This window comes from Lontra canadensis, unplaced genomic scaffold, assembly GCF_010015895.1.
Source record: "Lontra canadensis isolate GAN:19392208 unplaced genomic scaffold, GSC_riverotter_1.0 scaffold106, whole genome shotgun sequence".
In the NCBI taxonomy this organism is placed as follows: Eukaryota; Metazoa; Chordata; class Mammalia; order Carnivora; family Mustelidae; genus Lontra; species Lontra canadensis.
This window is the reverse complement of record NW_022631100.1, coordinates 5,090,826-5,114,998: the sequence shown is the minus strand read 5'-3', so window position 1 is coordinate 5,114,998 and position 24,173 is coordinate 5,090,826. Positions and strand designations below refer to the sequence as shown.

The 24,173-nt window shown below is 34.9% G+C and overlaps 1 protein-coding gene across 5 annotated transcripts in view; it reads left to right on the top strand.

The window, feature by feature from the left end:
• Positions 1-24,173, top strand: part of COP1 (COP1 E3 ubiquitin ligase) — a 201,039-nt gene that overhangs the window by 12,926 nt on the left and 163,940 nt on the right. For 4 of the 5 annotated variants that reach the window (XM_032838827.1, XM_032838826.1, XM_032838824.1 and 1 more), the window contains 3 exons: positions 14,624-14,683; positions 16,315-16,391; positions 23,906-23,963. In XM_032838827.1, the coding sequence (XP_032694718.1) occupies positions 14,624-14,683; positions 16,315-16,391; positions 23,906-23,963 (195 nt within the window). Of the gene's footprint in view, positions 1-5,216; positions 5,313-14,623; positions 14,684-16,314; positions 16,392-23,905; positions 23,964-24,173 lie in introns of all 5 variants that reach the window. The other variant, XM_032838825.1, reaches the window with a different exon arrangement.

Below are 24,173 nucleotides of genomic sequence, written 5' to 3'. Positions count from 1 at the left end.
TCTTTTACCTTAGAACTTGATACTTTAAAAATCCCTTTTTGGAGATGTGCGAGAAGTTTTCTGTAGGATTGAATACAATGACTTACCTCAAAGCAGCAAAAAATAGAAAATGGAATTATCAAATGACAGCCTACCCTTCACCCTGAAAAGAAAATTTAGGAAACTTTAGATAATATAGTCTCAAGTAGAGAGTGTTTCAAATATTTCTTATGGCAAAAATGCATGCTGGGGGAAAATGCAAGTAAAAATGTAGCTACCTACTTAAAACCTGGAAAGCATAAGACATGAAGGATAGTGAAAAGATAATTTTTAATTAATAATCTTATAATCAGAATGTTCTAATTTAACGTTCATAAAATTCCTTAGTCATTTCAGACTTGTACAAAATCTGGGAAAATCAAAGGTAAAATCCTGTGCTATGGGGACAATGCTGATATAACTTTGAAAGCAGTCTTATATTTAAATTCCTAACTGTCACAAATCTCTTACATTTTTATTTTAGGTTGTCTAATTAGGTTTTTAGTCATTTAAAAAATATATAATGTGCTAATAAAAATATATAATGTGCTAAGTTCTAGGCTGTCTATTATTTTTGAAAATAAAAAGATGAGAGATGTCTTTATATTGATGAAGTACTGTTAGTGTACATTGTCAGAACCTTTACATTATCTTAGTTTGGTATTTCCCCTTTTTTGATTATTTGTGATGTCTATTTTTTTAACTTTTTCATACTTTGTTCAAATTGGATTTTTTTGTATTATGATATTGTTAACAGCTAAATATTCTTTACATGGTTTATGACTATTTTTCTCATCCTTAAGCTTTGCTGAGCTAATAATTTTGATTTTAATATGTCCACTGAAAAAAAACATTATCTTCACTATAAATTTAAAATTTCTTCCTCTCTGTTGCTTCTTGGCCTTTTGGCCAAGATCAGGTGTAAAATTTATTCCTCTCAATTTTTTTTTTTTCTTTTTTTGGGTACTTTTTCAACTTCAGTATGCATGAGAATCACCTGAAGATCCTGTTAGGCCCCATAATCTGCATTTCTAGCAAGCTTCAGGTGTTGATATTCTTGGTCCTTGGACTACATTTTGAATAGCAAAGCTGAAAATATTGGATGTACAAATAAAATCACTAATTTAATATGTATACTCAACATCTTTTTGTTGTAGAAAATTCTTTGGAGAAGTGATGGTTTTTCATATTTCATACATACTTCCCAACTTTAAAACAGAATGAAATTGTTTTGTAGTAGTTCCATATGCTTCTTTCTGCCTTAGACTTTGAACTCATTGAAAGTGGGATTAAGTACATGGGAAATTACCTGATAATGAATGAGTAAATGACTCAATTAAGTGTATAGTTGAAATATGAGGATGTTTGGGGGTTAAATTAAATGGCTGGTCATTATCTGTGTCCTGTATTATTTAAGGTTTTCATTAGCCCCTGAGGTTTTTCACTGCTTTTGTAGGGATCTATTAATGCTTGCAAAAAAATTGTTAGATTTGAAAATGTCTCAGGTAATAAGGATACAGCATGTAGCTCTAAAAAAAAAACAAACCCTGAAGATTCTGAGATTAATACCTTACTAGCAAGCTGATGAGTTAGCCTGTCACAGTTGCACTTGTGCTGTCTGTTCCATGAGACTTCTGGGCTGGAAATAGAGGACTTTATTATGGCACATCTGGTACAGCTGCTGCATGTTTGCATATTTTTCTCTTATCCTCAAGTCCCAAAGGGGCGATGTAGAGATGGGCTCAGGTGAATGCTGCACATATAGTGGATTTATGTAATAACAAAGGAACCCTGAGCTTAGAAATTCGCAGTCTTTTAAAAGGGTCTGCAGGAAAACCTGTTTAGTCTTTGCCCTTCAGGGAGATACCATTTTTATCATATTGATCAGAAAACAAATCTGTCCTTTGTCCTGGAAAAAGTCACCATTTTTGTCTTGCCAGGGTGTTTGCTTTAGAAACATCCTTGAAAAGTAATTTGGAACAAAAGCTATGACAGCATGTTCTGAAATGGGAGAGATCAATAGAGAATTGTTTCCTAGTAAATAACTCTTCCTGGTGATAGGAATTTGTTCTTTCTCTGATGTGGTGGCTGATGGCCTTGAGTAATACCTTCTGAGATACTGTGTTTGATCACATAGCTCTTAGTATCAGTGTTTCTATATTCATTAAATATCTGGGTTAATTGTGTTATAGAATTTTACAGCTTAACTTTACTTTTTTCCTTGTGATTAAATGATTTCTTTTCCCCCCCTTGAACCATATTTTCTAATGGTAGGCAATTTAACCAAGAAGTGCACTAGTTCTAAGTACTTCTGGATATTGGTGCCTTTTCTGTGCACTGATTATATTGTCATTAATACATTTTGGTTTTCTTTTTTTTTAATGTATCCATGATTGAGTGATTTTGAGTGTTTTGTATTTAATTATACAAGGGACTGAGGAGCTAGGTTAACAAAAGTATACAAATTTAAAAGTTTAGTGCTAGGTTAGCAGACTTTAAACATTTATAATTTTTAAAAAAATTTAAAAATTATTTTGAATTTTATGAACTTCTTCATAATTGGAGTTAGGTACAGTAGTGCTATGTAATCATAATAAACTTTAGTCTAGGGGTGCTTGGGTGACTCAGTTAAGCGTCTGACTCTGGATTTTAGCTCAGGTCCTGATCTCAGAGTTATGAGATCCAGGTGGGACAGGCTCTTCCATGGGTATGGAGCCTGCTTGAAATTCTCTTTCCCTCTTCCTCTGTTCCTCCTCAACCCCTTCCTTTCACTTGTGTGGATTTTTTTCTCTCTCTCTCAAATAAATAAAAAAATAAACTTTAGGAAATTAGTTGATTAATACCTCATAATTTAATACAGACAATAAAGTGACTATATTTTCTTGTATATATTATTAAGTATTTGCATGCTTAATCCTCAAAATAAATATAGTTGTTAGAGCTCTTATCTCCTGTTGTATAATTTTTACTTGAACTTATTCAAGCAAAATACAGGCTGACCAAGAGGCAAACTACTACTTTTGAATTTATTTTTCTAAGATTAGCATTCAGACATTGGAAATTAACTTTGTGATCTTAGACTTAGTTTTTATTAGGGTTATGATGGGTATTGGTTTAGATATTGATATATATCAATCTAAGAAGTTAAATCTGCTTTTCATATTTAACATACTTATTATTTACTTCAGTATCACATCTTGCTAGTCCTTTTGGGCTATTAGAACCCTACATTTAATTTTTGAGTTATTTTCCCCTGTTGACTCTTTTTCTTTTCTTTTCTTTCTTTCTTTTTTTTTTTTTTTTGTTTAAAGATTTTATTTATTTATTTGACAGACAGAGATCACAAGTAGGCAGAGAGGCAGGCAGAGGGAGAGGAGGAAGCAGGCTCCCCGCTGAGCAGAGAGCCTGAGTGGCTCCATCCCAGGACCCTGGGATCATGACCCGAGCCAAAGGCAGGGGCTTTAACCCACTGAGCCACCCAGGTGCCCCGATGCCCAAGTATTTATAAGTTGGTTTTTTTAACTTCAGTATATTTATTTCTGCAATTTGTAATGTTTGTTCTGTTCTCTGACTCAAGGTTATGGCTCATCTGTATTGTTGTATTTGGCTGTCGTTGGTTAGTTTTGTGTATAGTATTTTATTAAATGAATATACCCCAGTTTTGTGGTTGTTGGACTTTTGGGTTCTTCTCAGTTTTGGCCTATTCACAAACAGTGCTGCTATCTTGTATATGTACCCAGGTGTATGTATGCATATGTAGCTATGGTATGTGTGTAGGAGTGGGATTGATGAGTCATAGGACACATCTTATGTATGTATAAGCATATAACAAACTGTTTTCCTGAGTAGCTGTAGTTGTTACTCTTCCTACAGGTGTTGTATACATGTTGCTTTTGCACTGTATTCTTGCCAATACTTGGTATCACAATTCTTAGTTTAGCTAATCTTGAGAGTATGTATTGCTTTTTCTTTGTGGTTTTAATTTGCATTTTCCTAATGACTAATGAGGTTGAACATACTATGTTTTTTGTTTGCCATTTGGATTTTTTTGTGTATGTATAAAGTACTTGTTTAAACTTTTTGCATCTTTTCTACTTAGTTGATTTTCTTAAGAGTTTGTTGTTTATATAGTCTAGATAAAAATTCTTTGTCTTATCTATCTTTATCTTCAGCAAGTATTTTCTTCATCTAATTGGGCTATTTCATTATCTTAATGACGTCCTTGACCAGTGAAGTTTCTGTTTTTAGTAGAGTTAAATTTATTGGTCTTTTCTGTTATAATTTGCCTGTTGTGTTAGGTAAGGAATTTCCTACTTGAGGTCATGGAGACATTTTGCCATATTAAGTACTTGAAGCTTTATTTTTTTATCTTTCACATTAAGATTATAATCTGCTTGGGAATTTATTATTGTGTATAATGTGAGGGATAGGCAGCTTTTCATATGGATATCCGGTTGTCCAAGCATCCTTAATTAAGAAGCCCATCGTTTTTCTATTGCTCTCAAGCACAATCTCTGTCATGCATAATGTGTCCGTATATGTGAGGGTCCATTTCTAGGCTCTTTTTTCTGCTTCACTGGTGTATTTGTCTATCTTTTTGGCAGAACTACAATGTATTAAATATTAGAACTTGAAGTTACTGTTCTTCTTTAGCAAATTCTTGCTATTTATGACTCTTGTTGTTCCTATATAAATTTTAGAACCACCTAGTACATTTTCATGGTAAACCTGCTGTGATTTTTATTAGGATTACTTTGACTCCATAGATCAATTTGGGAGAGCATATCTATATATAATATTGAGTATTCCAACCCATGAATGTAGTATTTCTCTGTTTATAATTAGGTCCTAAGAATGTCTTTCAAAATTTTGATATTTTTCAGGGTATTATTCTTACATATCTTTGTTTTAGATTTGTTCTTAGGTCTTCATCATTTTTTTTATACTATTAAAAACAATGTGTCTTCGATTTCAGTTTCTTACTGTTTGTTGCTGGTATACAGAAATACCATTGATTTTTATAGATAATTATTTTGTATCCAGCCCCCTTGTTAAATTCTCATTAATTCTGATTATTTGTAGATTCTTTTATGTCTTTCTGTATACACACCGTCATCTGCAAATAATAACAGTTTAGTTTCTTTCTTTATGAACCTTATATCTTTTATTTATTTTTCTTGTCTTACTCTGCTGGCTAGGACTTCCGGTACAATGATGAATAGAAGTGGTGATAGCGGGGCATCCTAGTCTTGGTGCTGATCTCAAAGTGAAAGCTTTCGACGTGTCACCATTAGGTATGATGTTTTCTGGAGGTTTTTTTGTAGGTACTTTTTATCTTTCAAGGAAGTAAATTTCTATTCCCAGTTTCCTAAGAGGACATTTTTCCTTTTAATCATAATTGGGGATTGCATATTCTTCAAAATTTTTGTACGTCTGAGGTGATACTTATTTTTTAAAAATTCTGTTAATGTGAATAATTACATTGGTTTAATATTAAAAGGTAAATCAGCGTTGCACCTAGGGTGATCAACCATCCTGATTTGCTCAGGCATATTCTAGTTTTATCACTGAACACTTTGCATTCTAGGAAACCCCACCAGGATGGTTGTTTGCACTACTTGTATTCCTTGTGTAAACCAAATTTGGCCATATGTTTACCTCTATATCGTTTGGTTTTCTAATACTTGGCTTAGGATTTTGCATCTATTTTCATTAGTGACATTGTGCTGTAAGTTTTTTCTTACACTGATCTTTTTCAGCTTTGCTATAAAGATTGTTAAAATGATTTGGATCTTTTTCTGTTTTTTGGAAGGATTTATATAGTCTAGGAAGGGTATCTTTGCTGAATGTTTAAATATTTTACTGAAGAATCTCTTTGGATTTGTTTGCTTGCAGAAAGGTTTAAACTATTGATTCACTTATGTGCTTATTCAGTTATTCTAGAACAAAATAACTGTTACACAACAGTTGTGCTTATTCAGTTTTTGTTAAAAATGTCACCCGTGACATGTTATACTTTTTCTAGGAGTTGTCTGTTTCATCTAAATTTTCCTCATCTTATTGGCATATTGGTTTTGATATTAATTATTATTTTTTAAAGATTATTTATTTATTTATTTGACAGAGAGAGATCACAGTAGGCAGAGAGGCAGGCAGAGAGAGAGAGGAGGAAGCACGCACTCCGCTGAGCAGAGAGCCCGATGTGGGGCTTGATCCCAGGACCCTGGGATCATGACCTGACCCGAAGGCAGAGGCTTAACCCACTGAGCCACCCAGACGCCTGGTTTTGATATTAATTATTTAATATTAACTTTTTACTGATATTTTTCATTCCTTACTCTTCTTACTGCTGCTTTGTCTTTTCTTCTTTTTTTCTTGATCAGGTCTTGACAGGGATGTATCAGTTTCAGTCAGAACCAACTATTGTCATTGTTTATCGTCTCTGTTTTTTTATCTTTTTCCATTTTACTAATTTATGCTCCTTACAATTTCTAATGTTCTACTTTGGTTTTATTTTATTGTTCCTTTCCTAATTTGTTAACTTGGATATACATATTATTATGTGGACTTTTTTTCCCCCCCTAATACAAGGATTTAAGGCCTTTGCATCTAATGATTTTAGTATGGTATTCTGTTTGTTATTCCTTAGTTTAAAAGAATTTCTAATTTTCATTATAGTTCTTCTTAGGCCTGAGGGTTAATTAGATGTAAACTTACTACTTGGACATTGGGATTTTCTTGTTGTCTTTCTGTTGTTGATTTCTGTTTTAATTATATTGTCAGAAAATACTTTGTGCTTTTTTCCTTTGAATATGTTTGCACTGTCACCTGGTGGTTAGTTAAATTTTGAAATATTTGTGTTGGAAAAGAATGTGTTTTCTGCAGTTGTATGCTGCCATACAAAGTTTTTAAATGTATCATGAAAATTTTCTGCATTTTTACTGGGTTTTGTTTCCTTGTTAGGTGAATTACTGAATAATTATATTTGGGGTGAGTTTCTTCTAGACAGCAGAGATTTTTTTTTTATTCACTCTGCCAGATTCAGTCCTGATATTTTACATTTAATATAATTTAATGTGATAATTATTACATTTAACATAAATGTTATGCCTTGAGCCTACCATTTTATTATTGGTTTTATGTTTCTTTTCTGTTTTTTTTTTGTTTTCTTATGTGTTACTTGAATGTTTTTTAGAATTTCATTTTTACTTATTTATAGTGGTTTTGAGTACATTTCTTTATAGATTTTTAGGGGTTACTGTAGATATTACATTATATTTATAACTTATCACAGTATTGTTGACTTCTATTTACATTTGCTTTTAAATAAGCCATCTCATTGTGTCACCTGTAGTCCAGTTTTTTCCTTTCTTCCTTCCTTCCTTCCTTTCTTTTGGTCTTGCTTGTTTTCTGCTTTCTTTTCAACTTAAAAAAAAGTTATGCTCGGAGGACTGAATAAAGCTTATAATTAAGCCTGCCTGACATTACAGAATTTAGGTGTTAAATATGTCTTAATGTTTATGGGGTAGTGGTATGGTAAGACTTTTTAGTTTATACTTCATATGGCTAAATGAGCTTGGCTTTTGGTAGTAACTCGTAGAATGAATGTATCTGTATATGTATGTATGTGTATATATATTTAAAGACTTCTTTTTTTTTTTAACAGAAGTTTTCAGTTCATAGCAAAAGTGAGAAGAGGGTGCAGAGATTTCCCATGTACTCCTTGCCTTCACATGTGCAAAACCTCCGCCATTATCAGCATCCCTCATGAGAGGATACATTTGTTATAACTCATGAACCTGACATGATATAATCACCCAAAGTCTGTAATTTACTTTGGGATTCCCTCTTGGTTTTGTACATTCTGTGGGTTTGGAGAACTGTTTAATGACATGTATTCATCATTATAGGGTCATACAGAGTGTTCTCAATGCCCTTAAATTCTTCTATGCTCCACCTGTTCATCCTATTTCCTATCTCCAAGCGCTGGCAGTCACTGGTTCTTACTGTTTCTTTGGTTTTGCCTTTTCCAGAATATCGTAGAATTGGGAATTATACAGTATGTAGCCTTTTGCATTGGCTTTTTTCACTCAGTAGTATGCATTTAAGTTTCATCCATGTCTTTTTATGTTTTTAGAGCCCATTTCTTCTTAGCACTAAATAATATTCCATTGTCTGGATGTAATACTGTTCACCCTTTGCCTACTGAAGGGCACCTGGGTTGCTTCCAAGTTAGTAATTATGAATAAAGCTCCTATACATATGGTTTAGTATAGACACACGTTTACCGAGGAATATAATTACTGAGTCATAGGCTAAAATTATGTTTACTTTTAAAAGAAATTGCCAAGTTGTCTTCCAAAGTGGTGGTTCTGTTTTTCTTTCCTGCCAGGAATAAGTGAGAGTTCCTATGGCTGCACATTTTTGTCAGCATTGGGTATTGTCATTGTTCTGGATTTTGGATTCTCTAATAGATATATACAGGGGTATCTCATTTTTGTTTTCATATATATGTTAAATTTTGCTACTCTCTTTTTTTAACTTTTTTTCTGAAAGTATACCAGTATTCTTTTGTTCAGATTTGAATATGTCAGATGATTGAAATAGTCTTGGTAGCTACAATCTATCCTAATTATATAGGCTTATATTTAAAAAATTTTTTTAAATATTTTATTTATTTATTGGAAAGAATGCATGCATTAGAGAGAGAGCAGAAGTGAGGGGAGAGGCAGAGGGAGAGGAAGAAGCTGATGCCCCGCTGAACAGGGAGCCCCAACACAGGGCCCAATCCCAGGACCCTGGGATCACGACTTGAACTGAAGGCAGACGCTTAACTGACTGAGCCACCCAGGCATCCTTAATTGTATTAGCTTTTAAAAAACAAAATTCACACACTAAGTTTAATACTTTAGCACATTTTTCTCAAATCATGAGCACAAGTCAGATCACTAAGTACCAGTGACATCTGTGTGCAGCGAAACAAATGTCAATAGAAGGGGGCTTCTTATTTTCAAATTCTTTCACATTTTAGTCTTCTGGGATTCTGAAACTTCACTTTTTTTTTCTTTTTCTTTTTCTTTTTAATTTAGAGAGAGATTGAGTGTGTATGCAAGCAGGGGAAGGGACAAAGGGTGAGGGAGTGAGAATCTTAAGCAGGCTCCATGCCGAGTATACAGCATGATGCAGGGCTCAGTCTCTGACCCTGAGACCATGACTGGAGCCAAAATCGAGAGTCGGATGCTCAATTGGTAGAGCCATTCAGGCGCCCCTGAAACTTTACCTTTTAAGTTTAAGTGTTTTTAAAATTTTCTCTGGGTTTTGGCACATCGTGCTGTGTTGAGAATGGCCTTGCTATTAATATAGGCTAAGGATTGAGCTTCAAGCATTTCTCCATTGTATGTATGTATTATAATTTTAATAACCCCCAAACTCATGAGGATATGGTCTAGGGTGGTTTTGGTTATTATTCCCAAGTAATGATCAGTATTCATTCAGATACTGATAGTTCATCTTTGTAGACTTTTTTCGTATATCCAAACAGTTTTGGACTCCGATTCATGCTTTTATTCTAGATGCTGCTGCTCCCAGTTATGAAACATGTTTGAAGGGTGAATTTAGATTAATTTTTCTTTCCAATTCCACTAAATTGTTCACCTTTGTCTTTCTTCTCTTTTTTAGTACTATCATGTCTTGCATTGATGCCTGAAACACTTGCTTCCATTATATTCATCACTCTGCTCTTACACTTCTGGCCACCAGATGTGTGAGTGATTTTTTAAAACTGTATTTATTTAATTTATTTATTTGATGGATAGAGATCACAAGTAGGCAGAGAGGCAGGCAGAGAGAAGGGGGAAGCAGGCTCCCCGCTGGGCAGAGAGCCCAATGCGGGGCTCGATCCCAGGACCCTGAGACCATGACCTGAGCCAAAGGCAGAGGCCCAACCCTCTGAGCCACCCAGGCGCCCCTGTGTGAGTGATTTTTACGCTAAGCAATTCTTAAGTTCTCTGTGGACACCAAGTGAGTGTCCCCCAATTCAGTTCAATTCTGATACTTTTCTACCTGGTGTTTGCCTCAGAGTCTACAGGTTAATGGCGCAGTCTTACAAGGTTGATGCCACTTCAGATGCTAAGTGCAAGTCCACCTTGTCACCTGTTCTTCGGAGTGACTATAAATTGGAGGTTCCTATGATCTCCTCTTTGGGTTTGATAATTTGCTAGAATGGCTTACCAAACTCAGGAGAACAGTTACTTGCTGGGATACCACTTCATTATAAAAGAATATACAGCTCAGGAACAGCTAGATGGAAGAGATGCACAGAGCAAGGTATAGGAGAAGGGATGTAGAACTTCCATACACTGTCAAGGCATGCCACCCTCTCAGCATCTCCACGTGTTCACCAACCTGTATGGTTGGTTTCCTTGGCAACCAGCCCTCATTTGGGGTTCTGCAGGAGCCCTTAGCCCCCAGGCATGTCATTAAGTGGATGGAAACTTAACATTAAGGGTTTTAGGAGCTGTGGACAGGAGCTGACCAATTATATATTTTTTATTAAAATGACAGTTATCACAGTGCCCTAATACTTAGCCAAGCACCCTTAGAATCTCATTAAATACAAATGCCTCAAATTTAGTATGTGCTAAGTGATTTCCATTTCTCTAAACTGTAACAAATTTTTTTTGTCTTGACCCTTTTCCAGACTTTTTTACATAGGTACGTTGCATCATCTTATGTTCTCTATCTTAGGGCAGCATTTGTATCTTACTAGTTTAATCCTTTATTTTTTAGATTTTATAGTATTTTTATTTTTATATTCCCTGGATTTTTGATTGTGAATAAAATTATTGTCTTCAAAAAAATAAGTTTACCTCATGTAAAGCAACATCCATATATAATAGTAGATGTGTTGTCCAGCATAAGCTTTGGGGTACTAAGAGGGTGGGGCATTATCCTTAGAGAATAGGGCATTAGAGTTTACTATTTTGGGATTTCAGGTGATACTGGAAATTTTTCTCTGGTGTTTCAAGCTCAAAACTGGAATGAAATTATTAATATGATCTTAATTATGTATTATGTATCACATCAGTGATATTGGCTATCTCTGGATGTTGATATTATAAATGTTGATTTTATCTTTCCTTTAAATGTATTTTTTAAAACAGTCATATTAAAGACTCTCAGCATTTGTGTAAATAAGGTTTTGAAGAATGGAGCATTTCAGGGTAATTAATGAAAAAGGTTAATTGGTGACCACGGGATGCTTTTTCTGAGTTAGAGATTAGGATCGCTGGTGTTGAAAATATGCATGAACCAAAAGGCAAAAGACAACAGGTATCAGTGATGGTAGGAAATGACCGGGATGTTTTGTAGATGGCTAAGATCAGTAGAGTGATTTCATTGCTTGGATTGAGCCAGATCAGAGTGGTTTGGAGTGGAAGACTAATTTTTGGAAATGGACATGGGGTGTGAGAGTTTATCAGTTGATCAGTTTTTATTTAAAAGAGTTCTGAGACAGACTGTGTCTTTGAGGGAGAGCAAGGTTTGGTTAAAGTGGGAATATGGTGTGAAAAATTTTAGGGTGCAGAATAGTTTATTAAGCTGGATGTAAGAATTGAAAGCATTTGACAATGCTAATTACTTTTTTTACACTCTCCCCTCAATGTTCCATGGTTTCTATAATAGTATGCTGTGTTGTCTTTTGGTTTTGTGGCTACCATTTTGTACTTCTTGATAGTTAATGGAAAATTGCTCTTTCTTTCTTTGCCCATCTCTTAAAACATTGGTGTTCTTCCTACCATCTTGCTATTTATTTATTTATTTATTTATTTATTTCTCATTTCTGCTGACTGTACTGGTGACATTGGATGATTTAATTATCATAGCTTCAGATTTATTATTCTCCTTTCTCATAGCTTATATGTCTTTAGTGTATTATTTTTTATCCTGTTTATTCTCTTTCCTCATGGTTTTCCCTAGCAAAATTCTTTAAGTCCTTCAAGGCTAATTTACTTTCATTTCATTTACTTTCAGATCTAACTTCACTTATCCAGTTGCCTCTCTACTCTTCCCTAGTTTTCCATCTAGGTTAGAAGCAGCCTTACCTTAAATTCTGTATGCATACCATCATCATAATATTTACTATGATATTTCAGTTGTTGGCTTACTTGTTAGTTCTCTTCCCTGGACTGAGTTCCATGAGGGCAAGGTCTATAGTTTTCTTTTCTTTCTTTCTTTTTTAAGATTAACATATAATGTATTATTTGTTTCAGAGGTATAGGTCTGTGATTCATCAGTCTTACACAATTCACAGCACCGGGTATAGCACATACCCTCCCCCATGTCCATCACCCAGCCACCCTATTGCTCCCACTCCCCTTCCCTCCAGCAACCCTCAGTTTCCTGAGATTAAAGAGTTTCTTATGGTTTCTCTCACTCTCTGGTTTCATCTTATTTCATTTTTCCCTCTCTTCCCCTGTGATCCTCTGTCTTGTTCCTGAAATTCCTCATATCAATGAGATCATATGATAATTGTCTTTCCCTGATTGACTTATTTCGCTTAACATACTACCCTCTAGTTCCATCCACATTGTTTCAAATGGCAAGATTTTGGCGTTTTTTTTTTTGAGGCTGCATAATATTTCATTGTGTGTGTGTGTGTGTGTGTGTGTGTGTGTGGTCTTTATCCATTCATCTGTTGATGGACATCTGGGCTCTTTCCATAGTTTGGCTAGTGGACATTGCTGCTATAAGTCCTTCTATAACATTGGGGTGCACATGCCCCTAGGACTATAGTTTTCTAAATCCTGTTCTTCCCACTGCTTAGTAAAATGCTTAGCACTGGTAAATATTTGAATTAAGAAGTTACCAATTGTATTACCAATTATGTATGGATTGTCATAGAAGAGAGGGTGCTAATGTTAATAAACCTTAAAAGTCTGTTTACCCTTTCTAGTCATGAAAGAAATGAAAAGTTAAATAATTTACTGTTTTCAAGAAGTACTATAGCATAATGAGTAACAGCAGGAATTCTGGAGCAAGGGGACTGCCATAATTTGAATACCATTTCTGCCACTTAGATGTTGTATGATCTTGGTCAATTCACCTAACCTTTCTGTGCTTTTCATTTTCCTAATGTGTAATAGTACTTATGTCACATCTTATGATAAATATTACACAAGTATTCATAATTGTTATTTTACAGTTTAAAAACTGGTTCAATGTATTTGGTTTAGATTAAGACAGCCACTTATAGATACTGGTGATAGAAATTTAAATTTGTGTAGTGTTTCTGGGAAGCCATTTCACATAGTGAAGCTTTCCTAACTCTATTTTTGGTTGAATAACTTCATTTAAAAAATTTTTTTTTTTTTTTAAGATTTTATTTATTTATTTGACAGAGAGATCACAAGTAGGCAGAGAGGCAGGCAGAGAAAGAGGAGGAAGCAGGCTTCCTGCTGAGCAGAGAGCCCCATGTGGGATCATGACCTGGGCTGAAGGCAGAGACTTTAATCCACTGAGCCAGCCAGGCACCCCGAATAACTTCATTTTTAATAATCTTTTAATAAAAATTGAAATGCAGGCTTATGTTCCAGAATTACTCAGGCAATAACTTAAATCTCTAGTAAGATGATAATGGTTAAATACATTGTTGAGGGGCACCTGGGTAGCTCAGTGGGTTAAATCTCTGCCTTCAGCTTGGATCATGATCTCAGGGTCCTGGAATCGAGCCCCACATCGGGATCTTTGCTCAGCAGGGAGCCTGCTTCCCTCTCTCTCTCTGCCTGCCTCTCTGCCTATTTGTGATCTCTGTCTGTCAAATACATAAATAAAATCTTTAAAAAAAATAGATTGTTGAATTTGATTCAGCAGTTAAAATGTTTGCATTTTAATGTCATAGGAAAATGTTATGATGCACGTAGATAAGATATCAAAGACAAAGCATTATCTTATTTTTTTAAGATTTTATTTATTTGACAGAGAGAGCAAGCTTGCTGGAAGGAGAGTGTGTGCACCAGCAGAGAGAGGGGTAAAGGGAGGGTGAGAAGCAGACTCCCTGCTGTGTAGGGAGCCAGATAGGGGGATATGGTCTGAACCCAGGATCTTAGGATCATGACCTGAGCGGAAGGCAGATGTTTAACTGACTGAGCCACTCAGGCGCCCCAGATGAAGCATTATCTTTAAACATGTCTTAAAAAATGCTTAAGAGACAAATGTTAAGATGCTAACTTGTGATTGCTTTTGGCTATAACCTCTGTGAAACTAATTTTTATTTTAAAATGGAGTTAATAGCTCACATGCTGACATTAATTGCAACCAAATGAGGTAATTGGAAAGTCGTTGTATGTTTCCTGTTTTTTTTTAAGTCACACTGTCAATTTTGTTGATCATTTTTATCTGAATAATGAATAAAGTCATTAAGTTTCTCTGTATTTTTTAACATAGAACTTGCAGCTCTTTTTGTCTGCAATTTTTCATCCCTGCAGTCTGTTGTTACTGTCCAATTTTCTAGAAATTATTTTCCAAGTGTAAAGTTATTTTATGATCACGGTGATGCCAGTGTGATTTGGTTTAAGCTTTTTATCCCCCCTCTCTATTTTGTCTGCAGCAACTGGAACAGATCCAGAAGGAGCTGAGTGTTTTGGAAGAGGATATTAAAAGAGTGGAAGTAAGAAATCAGGAATTTCTCACATCTCTAGCAATTTTCAGTTTCGTGAAATTGTCACTTTCCCTTTAAATTACTGCATTGAATTTATGGGATTTGTTTCCACTATATAAAATGTAACAGATGTTACTTAAATTTTAATTCAGAGTACATTTCTGTAGAAAAAGCGTTCTGAACACTTTATGATTAAATGTATTCTAAATTTGTTTTCACTGCTTTATTGCCATAATTATTCTTGGGTAGATTGAAAAAATCATTTAGTTTTCTTGGTATGGTATCATAGTAACTTAACTCCCACAAAACCCTCGATTATCATTAAAATTACAATGTCTTTTTGTAGTAAAAGACATTGTAATTTTAATGAATTTTTTTTTTACTTTTACTAAGTAAAAGTAAATTATTTTACTTTTACTAAGAAAAAGTAAATTATTTTGCTTTTACTTAGTAAAAGTAAATTTTTTTTTTACTTTTACTAAGTAAATAATTTTTTATGTATCTACTGTGCTAAGGTTAATTTACAAAGAGTTATGAAAACACGTGAATAATAATCTAGGCATTTATAGTATAATATAATTTACGGAAATCAATAGGAAGATCTCTTGGAGGCTCATAGGCTATTATGTTGTGATATTATTTTCTGAGCTTCATTTAAATTTAGTGTGTGTTTTAAATTGTTCACATGTTGTAACTTTCTTTTGCTGATATGTAGACATGTAAAATGATCTTGAGTTTAATATTTTGTGGAAATTCATTATCCCATGTGGCATTCTTAACTTGTTACTACTATGCTTATGTCCCATGTTGGCTGTGTTACTGAACTGAACTTGGATTAAACAGATGTAATTCTACCTGATTATGTATCTTTAGTGGGATTTTAAAATTTCTGCTTTCCCATTGATCAGAATAGCACATAAAAAAGGCCAGGTTGTTGGTTTGATTTGGAGGTGCATAATTTATGCAACAGTGGTTGATTAAGAGACTTCTCCCTCTGAGGTAATGCGTTAGACTTTAAGTCATTATTTTATTTAAAGATTTTATTTATTTATTTGACAGAGATCACAAGTAGGCAGAGAGGCAGGCAGATAGAGAGGAGGAAGCAGGCTCCCTGCTGAGCAGAGAGCCCTAAGTCATTATTTTAAAATGGTAATATTTGAATCAGGATGACTGTTACTTAATGCTTTCAGAGGATGTTTTTAAAGTAAACAAAATACCCTGTTCGTCTGGACTTAAAAGAGCTGAACCTAATGCTTCACGTACCATACTTTCATTAGTTATATTTATCAATGGGTTCTCTCTTGGATTAATGTTTAGCTTATTGTACAATATAGTACATCTCATTTGAAATATTTACATTTGTCTTTTTCTGCATTTGGTGGCTTCCTTAGTGATTAACAATATTTATTAAAGAGTTTCTAGTTTTTTAAGAATGTCTACAATAGAAAAAGTTGTCTTTCAACTTTTAGATATCTTGCTTTTGTGCTCTGAGGAGAGGAACCCTTGAGAAATAGGGATGTTGAGAAAAATGTGACTGATAAAAATCTAGGATTGGAAGGGAACGTAATATAGCTCACTTATCTGACTTACATATTTTCTGTTTGGAGTGTCCACTATAACTCAAATAATTGTGTTTTCAGGAAATGAGCGGCTTGTACTCTCCTGTCAGTGAGGATAGCACAGTACCTCAATTTGAAGCTCCTTCTCCATCACACAGGTACAAAGCTTCAAACTTGTAATTACTTAGGATTTATGTTGCAGAATGCACATATGGTACTAGTCCTTGGGAACTTTTCCATGTAATGTACAAAACCCCTGAGAAATTGCTTTTGGTCATGATCTAGAAATGAGATTCAGATGGCCCATCTGTTTCCTTAATGCTTTGAATTTTCATGCCATGAACAGCAGAATATTGTACTATTATGAATTCACTGTTGGATTAAAAGTTTGGTGAATTTCTTGAAATAATAGTAGCTTTAAATATCTTGTGAGTTAAAAGCAAATGACCTTAAAAGTCTATAATTTGAGAAGATGAAAAATGGTAGGTAATATTAGGGAGAAATTTGATGAAGTAAATCCTTGGGCTTTTCCCCTAAAAACTTGGGTATTTTCTTCATTACTCTGTGCTCTTAATTTGTGTTCTCTTCTATATGCTCTGTTAAAACAGGGATTGTATTTGTCTTGCTTGTGATTGTTTCCCTGGGTTTTAGAGTAGCAGTAATGACTGGCCTTGTTCATTAAGTATTTGTGAAGTACAGTAAATGTCCATGGTTCTTCTAGCTCTGAAGTTCTAGTCCATAAAATATATTCTACCTAAAATTGGAATTTGAACTTTCTGCTTGAAGTGTGCAAAGTAAGAGCCGTTTTACATGTTTTTATCTTGTTAATCCATTTAGGATAATGGCTCAGTGGACTCTTTTCAAACAACTAGTTTTAGAATAAGATGTGAATTGTTAGGCAGTTCAGTGCCACTACAAGTGATTACAGCAGCCTTCAAAACCTGTGTCAGTTTAGGAAGGCTATGGTGGATCTAGCTTGGTTTGATCTGTGGAGAGAGGGGCACAGGGGACCTTCTAGTTAATGAAGGTTCCTGGGTGTTTGATATTTTCCTCATTAACCATTTTTGGAGAATCCTTGTGAGTTCTAGTGGATTCTAGAGTCCTATTAGCCGTGTGATTCAACTTTTCTCCTTTATATTTTGTTTTCTTTAAAACACTTGGGAATGACTCCGTCTGTGGGATATTGTTACCTTTAAGTTAATGCTCCCTTTCTGAAATACATGGGATCTTTGTCAGTGGAATACTATGTGAGTGTATGCAGGTAAGCAAAAATTGTCATCTCACAAAATACTCACTGACAGTTCCCATTGTCCTCTCGTTTAATGGTAGCATTTCTTTCTGTTTGTCCAGGTTTGTTATTCAGTCTCTCACTGGTGGGTTTTAGTAACATGTGACAATATAGTATTATATTAATTTAACTGGCTCTATTTATTGAATGACTCTGATATGGGCTAGGCACTGTTGTATTTGTTGGAATATAGCTGGCATAGTCCCTGCCCTTAATGAAGCTTAGCTTTTAGGAGGTGTCTGTGTGAGGCTTGGGGAGATACTAAACAAATAAATATATGATGTAGTAGTAGTACTATAAAGTACGTAAGTAGTACATTAGGAAGAAAAATTAAACATATTAGGGGTTTGATAAAAAGATCAGGGCATATTAAGACTGGAAATAGCATGTAGTTCCAGTCAGTTTGCATACTCAGGCTTCTCTGGGAGTTGACATTTAAGCTGACAGATGAATGAAGTGTAAATATCATAGAAAGTCAGGGCCCCCAGGATCTATAGTCAGTTGAGTGTCCCACTCTTGGGTTCTGCTCAGGTTGTAATCTCAGGGTCATTAGAGTGAGCCCCTAGTCAGACTGCCCTGAGGGCAGAGTCGGTTTAAGACTCTTTCTCCCTCTCCTTCTGCCCCATTCCCCCAAAACTAAGTAAATCTTTAAAAAAGAAAAATCATGGGAAAGTTTTGAGCAGGATCTGACTTAGATTTTAAAATGTTTATTGGGGTACCCATGTGGGGGATAGAGAAGAGACTCTGTCCCAACCCTCTGCCGCTGGAAGTGTGGTAAAAGTTAGGAAGCAAATACAGTCTGGAAGTGAGGAGATCATGTCTTAGATTAGGATTTTATTGAAGGAAGAGATGAGAAATGGTTGATTATAAAATAAAATAAGCAGGGGTATCTGGGTGGCTCAATTGGTTAAGGGTCTGCCTTTGGCGCAGGTCATAATCCCAGGGTCCTGATATCGAGTCTCTCATTGGGCTCCCTGCTCAGTGGGTGCTCTGTCTGCTCTCTCCCTCTTTCTCTCTCTGTCAAATAAATTATTTAAAAAAAAAAAAAAGTAGCAGATCTTAACAAAAGATTCAGGATTTCATAAAGTCTATGAAAACTTTGTCAGGGAACTGCTAAAATCCTATACAAAGCTGTTGTCAGATAAAGTTCTGGCTGAGTTAACTTAGTTAATAGTTGAAGAAATGAAAACAGGCAAACATAGGACTTAAAGAGTATTTTGATATTTTTGTGGGACAAGTAATTTGAATATCAAGGTTTGAGAGAGACACTTGGGAAAAATGATGTAGCCCTAAAGGACTCTTAGGAAATGACCCTTAAGATTGAGATGTGAAATTAAACATGTTATGTTATACTATCAATATTTTATTTTTCTTTATTTTTAAGAAATAGTATGTAGTTCCAGTCATAGTAACTTTGTTCCCCTATAATTATTAACTTGATTATTTAAATGTAAGACAGTTTTGCTTTTTGTTATTTCAGTTATTCTGTAATGAGGACCTCTTTTTATATGTCTGGTCATTGAATTCCTTACGTAGATTCTAAGTTAATGATTAGATCATGTATTGAAATGAGAAGAAAAACAAAAGACATGTAACTGTTTTCTCTAACTCTGCTCTCCCTAGGATTCTATCTTCTGTATACCACGATTAGCTCTAATTTTCATATAGTATGTATTCTCTTCCTGCTGTTTAGACCCTCCTTATTACATGGAGTCTAGCAATGGCTTTTTTTTTTTTTTTAAGATTTTATTTATTTATTTGACAGAGAGAGATCACAAGTAGACGGAGAGGCAGGCAGAGAGAGAGAGAGAGGGAAGCAGGCTCCCTGCTGAGCAGAGAGCCCGATGCGGGACTCGATCCCAGGGACCTGAGATCATAACCTGAGCCAAAGGCAGCTGCTTAACCCACTGAGCCACCCAGGCGCCCTAGCAATGGCTTTTTAACTATCCTTTTGCAGTGTATTGCAAGAAATCTGATCATGTTTCTTTCCTGCTTAAAATCCTTCAGTGGCTTTCCACTGCATGTAAGTTGGTTTAGATTCAGCTCTTTTGCATGGCCTTCCATATCTTTTTTTGTGCTTTGGAATTAAATTTAACTCCTGAAACAGGATGTTAAAATACCTTTACTTATACCTTGTTCCTTTTGCCTGGAAATTTCTGGATTCATCTCTTACATAGTTCTCCCTTCCCAAAGTGACCCTTTCCTCCCCCCACTGCCCAAGAATCCAACCAAGGGGAAACTCTTCTCTGTTCTTTTTTGATATACCATTTCCCTAAAGACTGAAGGGGAGAAAGGAAGGAGGCGATAGAATTAAACACTTAAAACAAAATGTATTTATTTTGTTCCTGCTTCTGTTGGTGTGTACTAGTTTTGTATATTTCCCATAGTGTACTGTAATTCTGTGACTATTTAGTTTTTCTTATACTCCTTTATTTTTATATGACCATTTATACAGATTAGGACTTAAAATTTTTTTTTTTAACTTTTTAAGATTTTATTTATTTATTTGACAGACAGAGATCACAAGTAGGCAGAGAGGCAGGCAGAGAGAGAAGGGGAAGTATGCTCCCCACTGAGTAGAGAGCCCGATGTGGAGCTCAATCCCAGGACCCTGGGATTATGACCCGAGCCAAAGGCAGAGGCTTTAACCCACTGAGCCACCCAGGCACCCTAAAATATGTTTTTGATTAGAAGAATTTTATTTAATTTTTGTTAGTTTGTTAGATTTTGACTGAAGCATGACCTTTAGTATACTTAATAATTAAATTTATGCAATCTTTAAAAAACAACAGAACAGAAGCTGTCAGCCAGGCTTCATTGGAGTGTGGTTGACGGGGAGGGAGTTGGTGTTGAATTTTTTTTTTTTTAACACTTTGAAACCTTCATCCATTACAGATTTCTCTTATCAGAATTAATTTAAGCTGAAGATTACTGTTTTCAGGGCCTTTTTCATTCTGCTTTAGATTATGAGGGAGGAAGTCTCCACAATTCATAGTGAGCTGTAATTTGTACTTTGCTGTTGCATAAATATATGTGTCAAATTACGAGTGAGTTAGAGAATAGTAGGCAAGCAGGTCTTTTTTACTTTTTGCCAAATGGGATTAGTCCTTTTATCTGGTAGTACAGCTATCAGCATATCTATCTTAATATACTCTTTCAGAGGATTAGTAATATATGATATTAATATATTATTACTATGCACAGAGTATATTAATTTTTAACTTTAACTCAAACTTTAAGTATTAAAATGAAACATTTTTGTTCAGATTTCTTCTTGATAAAGATAGTTGATGATTTTTAGGTTAAAACATTCTTGGTCCAAAAAATCTAATATCTAAAATTTAGATTTTAATTCTTCTTTAAAACCATGATCAGTAATTATGCTTGTAAATTTTTAAATGCTTCTTATTGATGTGTTTTCTGTTTTAGAAATGATTGTGTTAAAATTCTTTGTCTTTAAGCAAGTATTTCAGAATCATCAATTTTCAGTCTCTCACCTCTGTGTTTTCAGAACTTCAAATAACTTAGTTTGGAGATAATGTATTAGTTTAAACTTCTCTATATGCTTAAGGTAGATATGCTTTAATGTGATCCAGATAGTTACTGGAATTAAATTTGCAGAATAACTTTTGTCTTCCTATGATAAAATAATAAATAAATACAATGGAAATACAGTAAATAAAATTTTCTTAGACTCTCCAATCCTTAAAATCTTTTTACCCATAAGAGAATTCCCTTTTTTTTTTTTAAAGATTTTATTTATTTATTTGTTAGAGCATATTCACGCACAAGGAGGAGGAGCAGCAGGCAGAGTGAAGCAGGGTCCCCACTGAGTGTGGAGCCTGGTGTGGGACTAGATCCCAGGACCCTGGGATCATGACCTGAGCTGAAGGCAGATGCTTAACTGACTGAACCACCCAGGCATTTCCCATAAGAAACTTTAGCTGATCATGAATTTAATTAATTTTTTTGAAAGACATATTTATAAGTTTAAAATCTGAATTGTTAAGGTTGTCTGTGGTGTAGAAGAGGGAGGTTTATAAATAAAAAGGAGGTAAGACTTTATGGAAGACACTTTTGCTTTTATTTAATTACTTTTAACAGATGTTTTTGAGACTTACCTTTAATTTGTGTTTCTATTGACAAAGGTCCAGTTGAATCAAAATGTAGTCATAATAGGAAGGAAAAGCAAAGGGTCACTTTATCAATGTTAGAATTATTTATTATTAAGAATATATACAGGGACGCCTGGGTGGCTCATTTGGTTAAGCCGCTGCCTTCGGCTTAGGTCATGATCCCAGGGTGCTGGGATCAAGTCCCGCATTGGGATCCTTGCTCGGCAGGGAGCCTACTTCTCTCTCTGCCTCTGCCTGCCACTCTGCCTGCTTGTGTGCTCTCTCTCTCTCTGACAAATAAATAAATAAAATCTTAAAAAAAAAAGAATATATACATAGCATTGTGAGTTAATACTTTGTGAATTTATAATTTGAGTAAACTAGTGAAATTCAAGGAATTTGATATTTCATAATGGGTGTGGACTAGATTATGAAATTCTTCTTTAGCTCAATTGTGTCAGTGAACGATTATGTTTACTTATGCAATTATATTTACCTCCAGTCATAAAAAGAAAAGAAATGTGTGGTGGTGGGTGGTGGTTTTGGATGGCCCTGAAATCAGGACCTCAACCAAAACCAAGAGTCAAATGCTTAACTGACTGTACCACTCAGGAGCTCACCTTGCCCTGTTCCTAATTCTTGTATATTATGTCTTTGGCTGGATTATGACCCGGTGTTAATGGATCTTTCTTCAGATATTAATGCTTAAGTTCTTGGTATTTTGGCATTTATTATTAGTTCAGTTGCTTTATTTTACTTGGGGAGAAAACTTTTTTAAAATATAGGAATTGAAATTTTCTTTCTTCTTCCTTTTTTTTTCTTTTTCTTTTTTTAAAATATTTTATTTATTTATTTGACAGAGAGACAGCGAGAAAGGGAACACAAGCAGGGGGAGTGGGAGAGGGAGAAGCAGGTTTCCGGTAGAGCAGGGAACCTGATGCAGGGCTTGATCCCAGAATCTTGGAATCATGACCTGAGCTGAAGGCAGAGGCTTAACGACTGAGCCACCCAGGTGCCCCAGGATTGAAAATTTTAAAGAGATTTTATTTATTTATTTAAAAAGCTGACCAGTGGGGGGAGGGCAGAGGGAAAGGTAGAGGGAGGGAATCTTAAGGAGACTCTGTCTGAGCGCAGAGCTTAACACAGGGCTTGATCCCATGACCCAGATGCTTAATCAACTGAGCCACCTAGGCACCCCAGGAATTGAAATGTTTTTGTGGTCAAGTCTAACTCTAATCCTTACACGTATGTCTGTAATTATATATTTTAAACAAATCTTCCTACATAAACCTTGTTTTTGTTTAGTCTTTTATTTCCTTTATTCAAGAGGGAATGTAACAATACAGGAAATTCTCCACACACAGGCTGACACTTTTTTCCATATCTCCAAGATTAGGTGGATCTTTTTTCTTTTTTTAAAGATTTTATTTATTTATGTGACAGAGAGAGAGAGAAAGAGAGAGACATCACAAGTAGGCAGAGAGGCAGGCAGAGAGAGAGGGGGAAGCAGGCTCCCCACTGAGCAGAGAGCCCGATGTGGGGCTCGATCCCAGGATCCTGGGATCATGACCTGAGCTGAAGGCAGAGGCTTTAACCCACTGAGCCACCCAGGCGCCCCGCAGATTATGTTTTTGATCAGGGAGAGAAAATTAGTATATAGGTTTTGGTTCGTGAAGAAAAAAAAAAAAGATTATTGGTATTTTACCATTTATCCCATTCCTTTGATAATTTTCCTTCATGTGAGATTATTATCATAGCATTTTGGACCTGGAGATAATCTAGAGATACAGTAGAGATAGTCCCCACTCATCTCACTTTGAATATGAGGAAATGGAGTGCTTAGAAAGTAAGTGTCTAGGGACATATAGCTCTTAAGTGGCGTAACAGGAACTTTGATTGCTTGCTTGTGCTCTTTTCCTAATAACTCTTAAGTCCTTTTTTCCTTAAATAGTGTTCATATCTGAAAATGAAATTAGAGCAGATACATTTCTGTAACACCTGTTTTGTGATTATTCCCTATTGATACTCTTTCATGGTCTGTTTGTTTAAGGTGGTGGGGTGAAGGGTTTGTAAATTGCTTAAATACTGGCTGATTTTTTTGTTTATGGGTTATACATTTATTTGATATCTAATTATTGGCAATAAATATTCTTTTTGCTTAGAAATTAGAAATACTGGACTTAGATATGGTGTATCTTTTAGGTTTACCTTTTCTGTTGCTGGAGTAATGTAAACACTGATGTCATATTTTTCTCTCTTCATTTTGCAGTAGTATTATTGATTCCACAGAATACAGCCAGCCTCCTGGTTTCAGTGGCAGTTCTCAGGTAAATGATATATTTAGCAGTGTATTTTCATGGTACAATGAATATAATCACCTGAGTTTAAAAATTATAGGTTAGTTTACTGGAATGTGACAAACATAACTGATTTGAGTGCTGTGGTATTGATTAGACTTAGATTTTTCTGATGCATAAACAACTATTTATGTGCTCATCAATGATGAGTCAAAAAAATTTTATTTTTTAAATACCAGT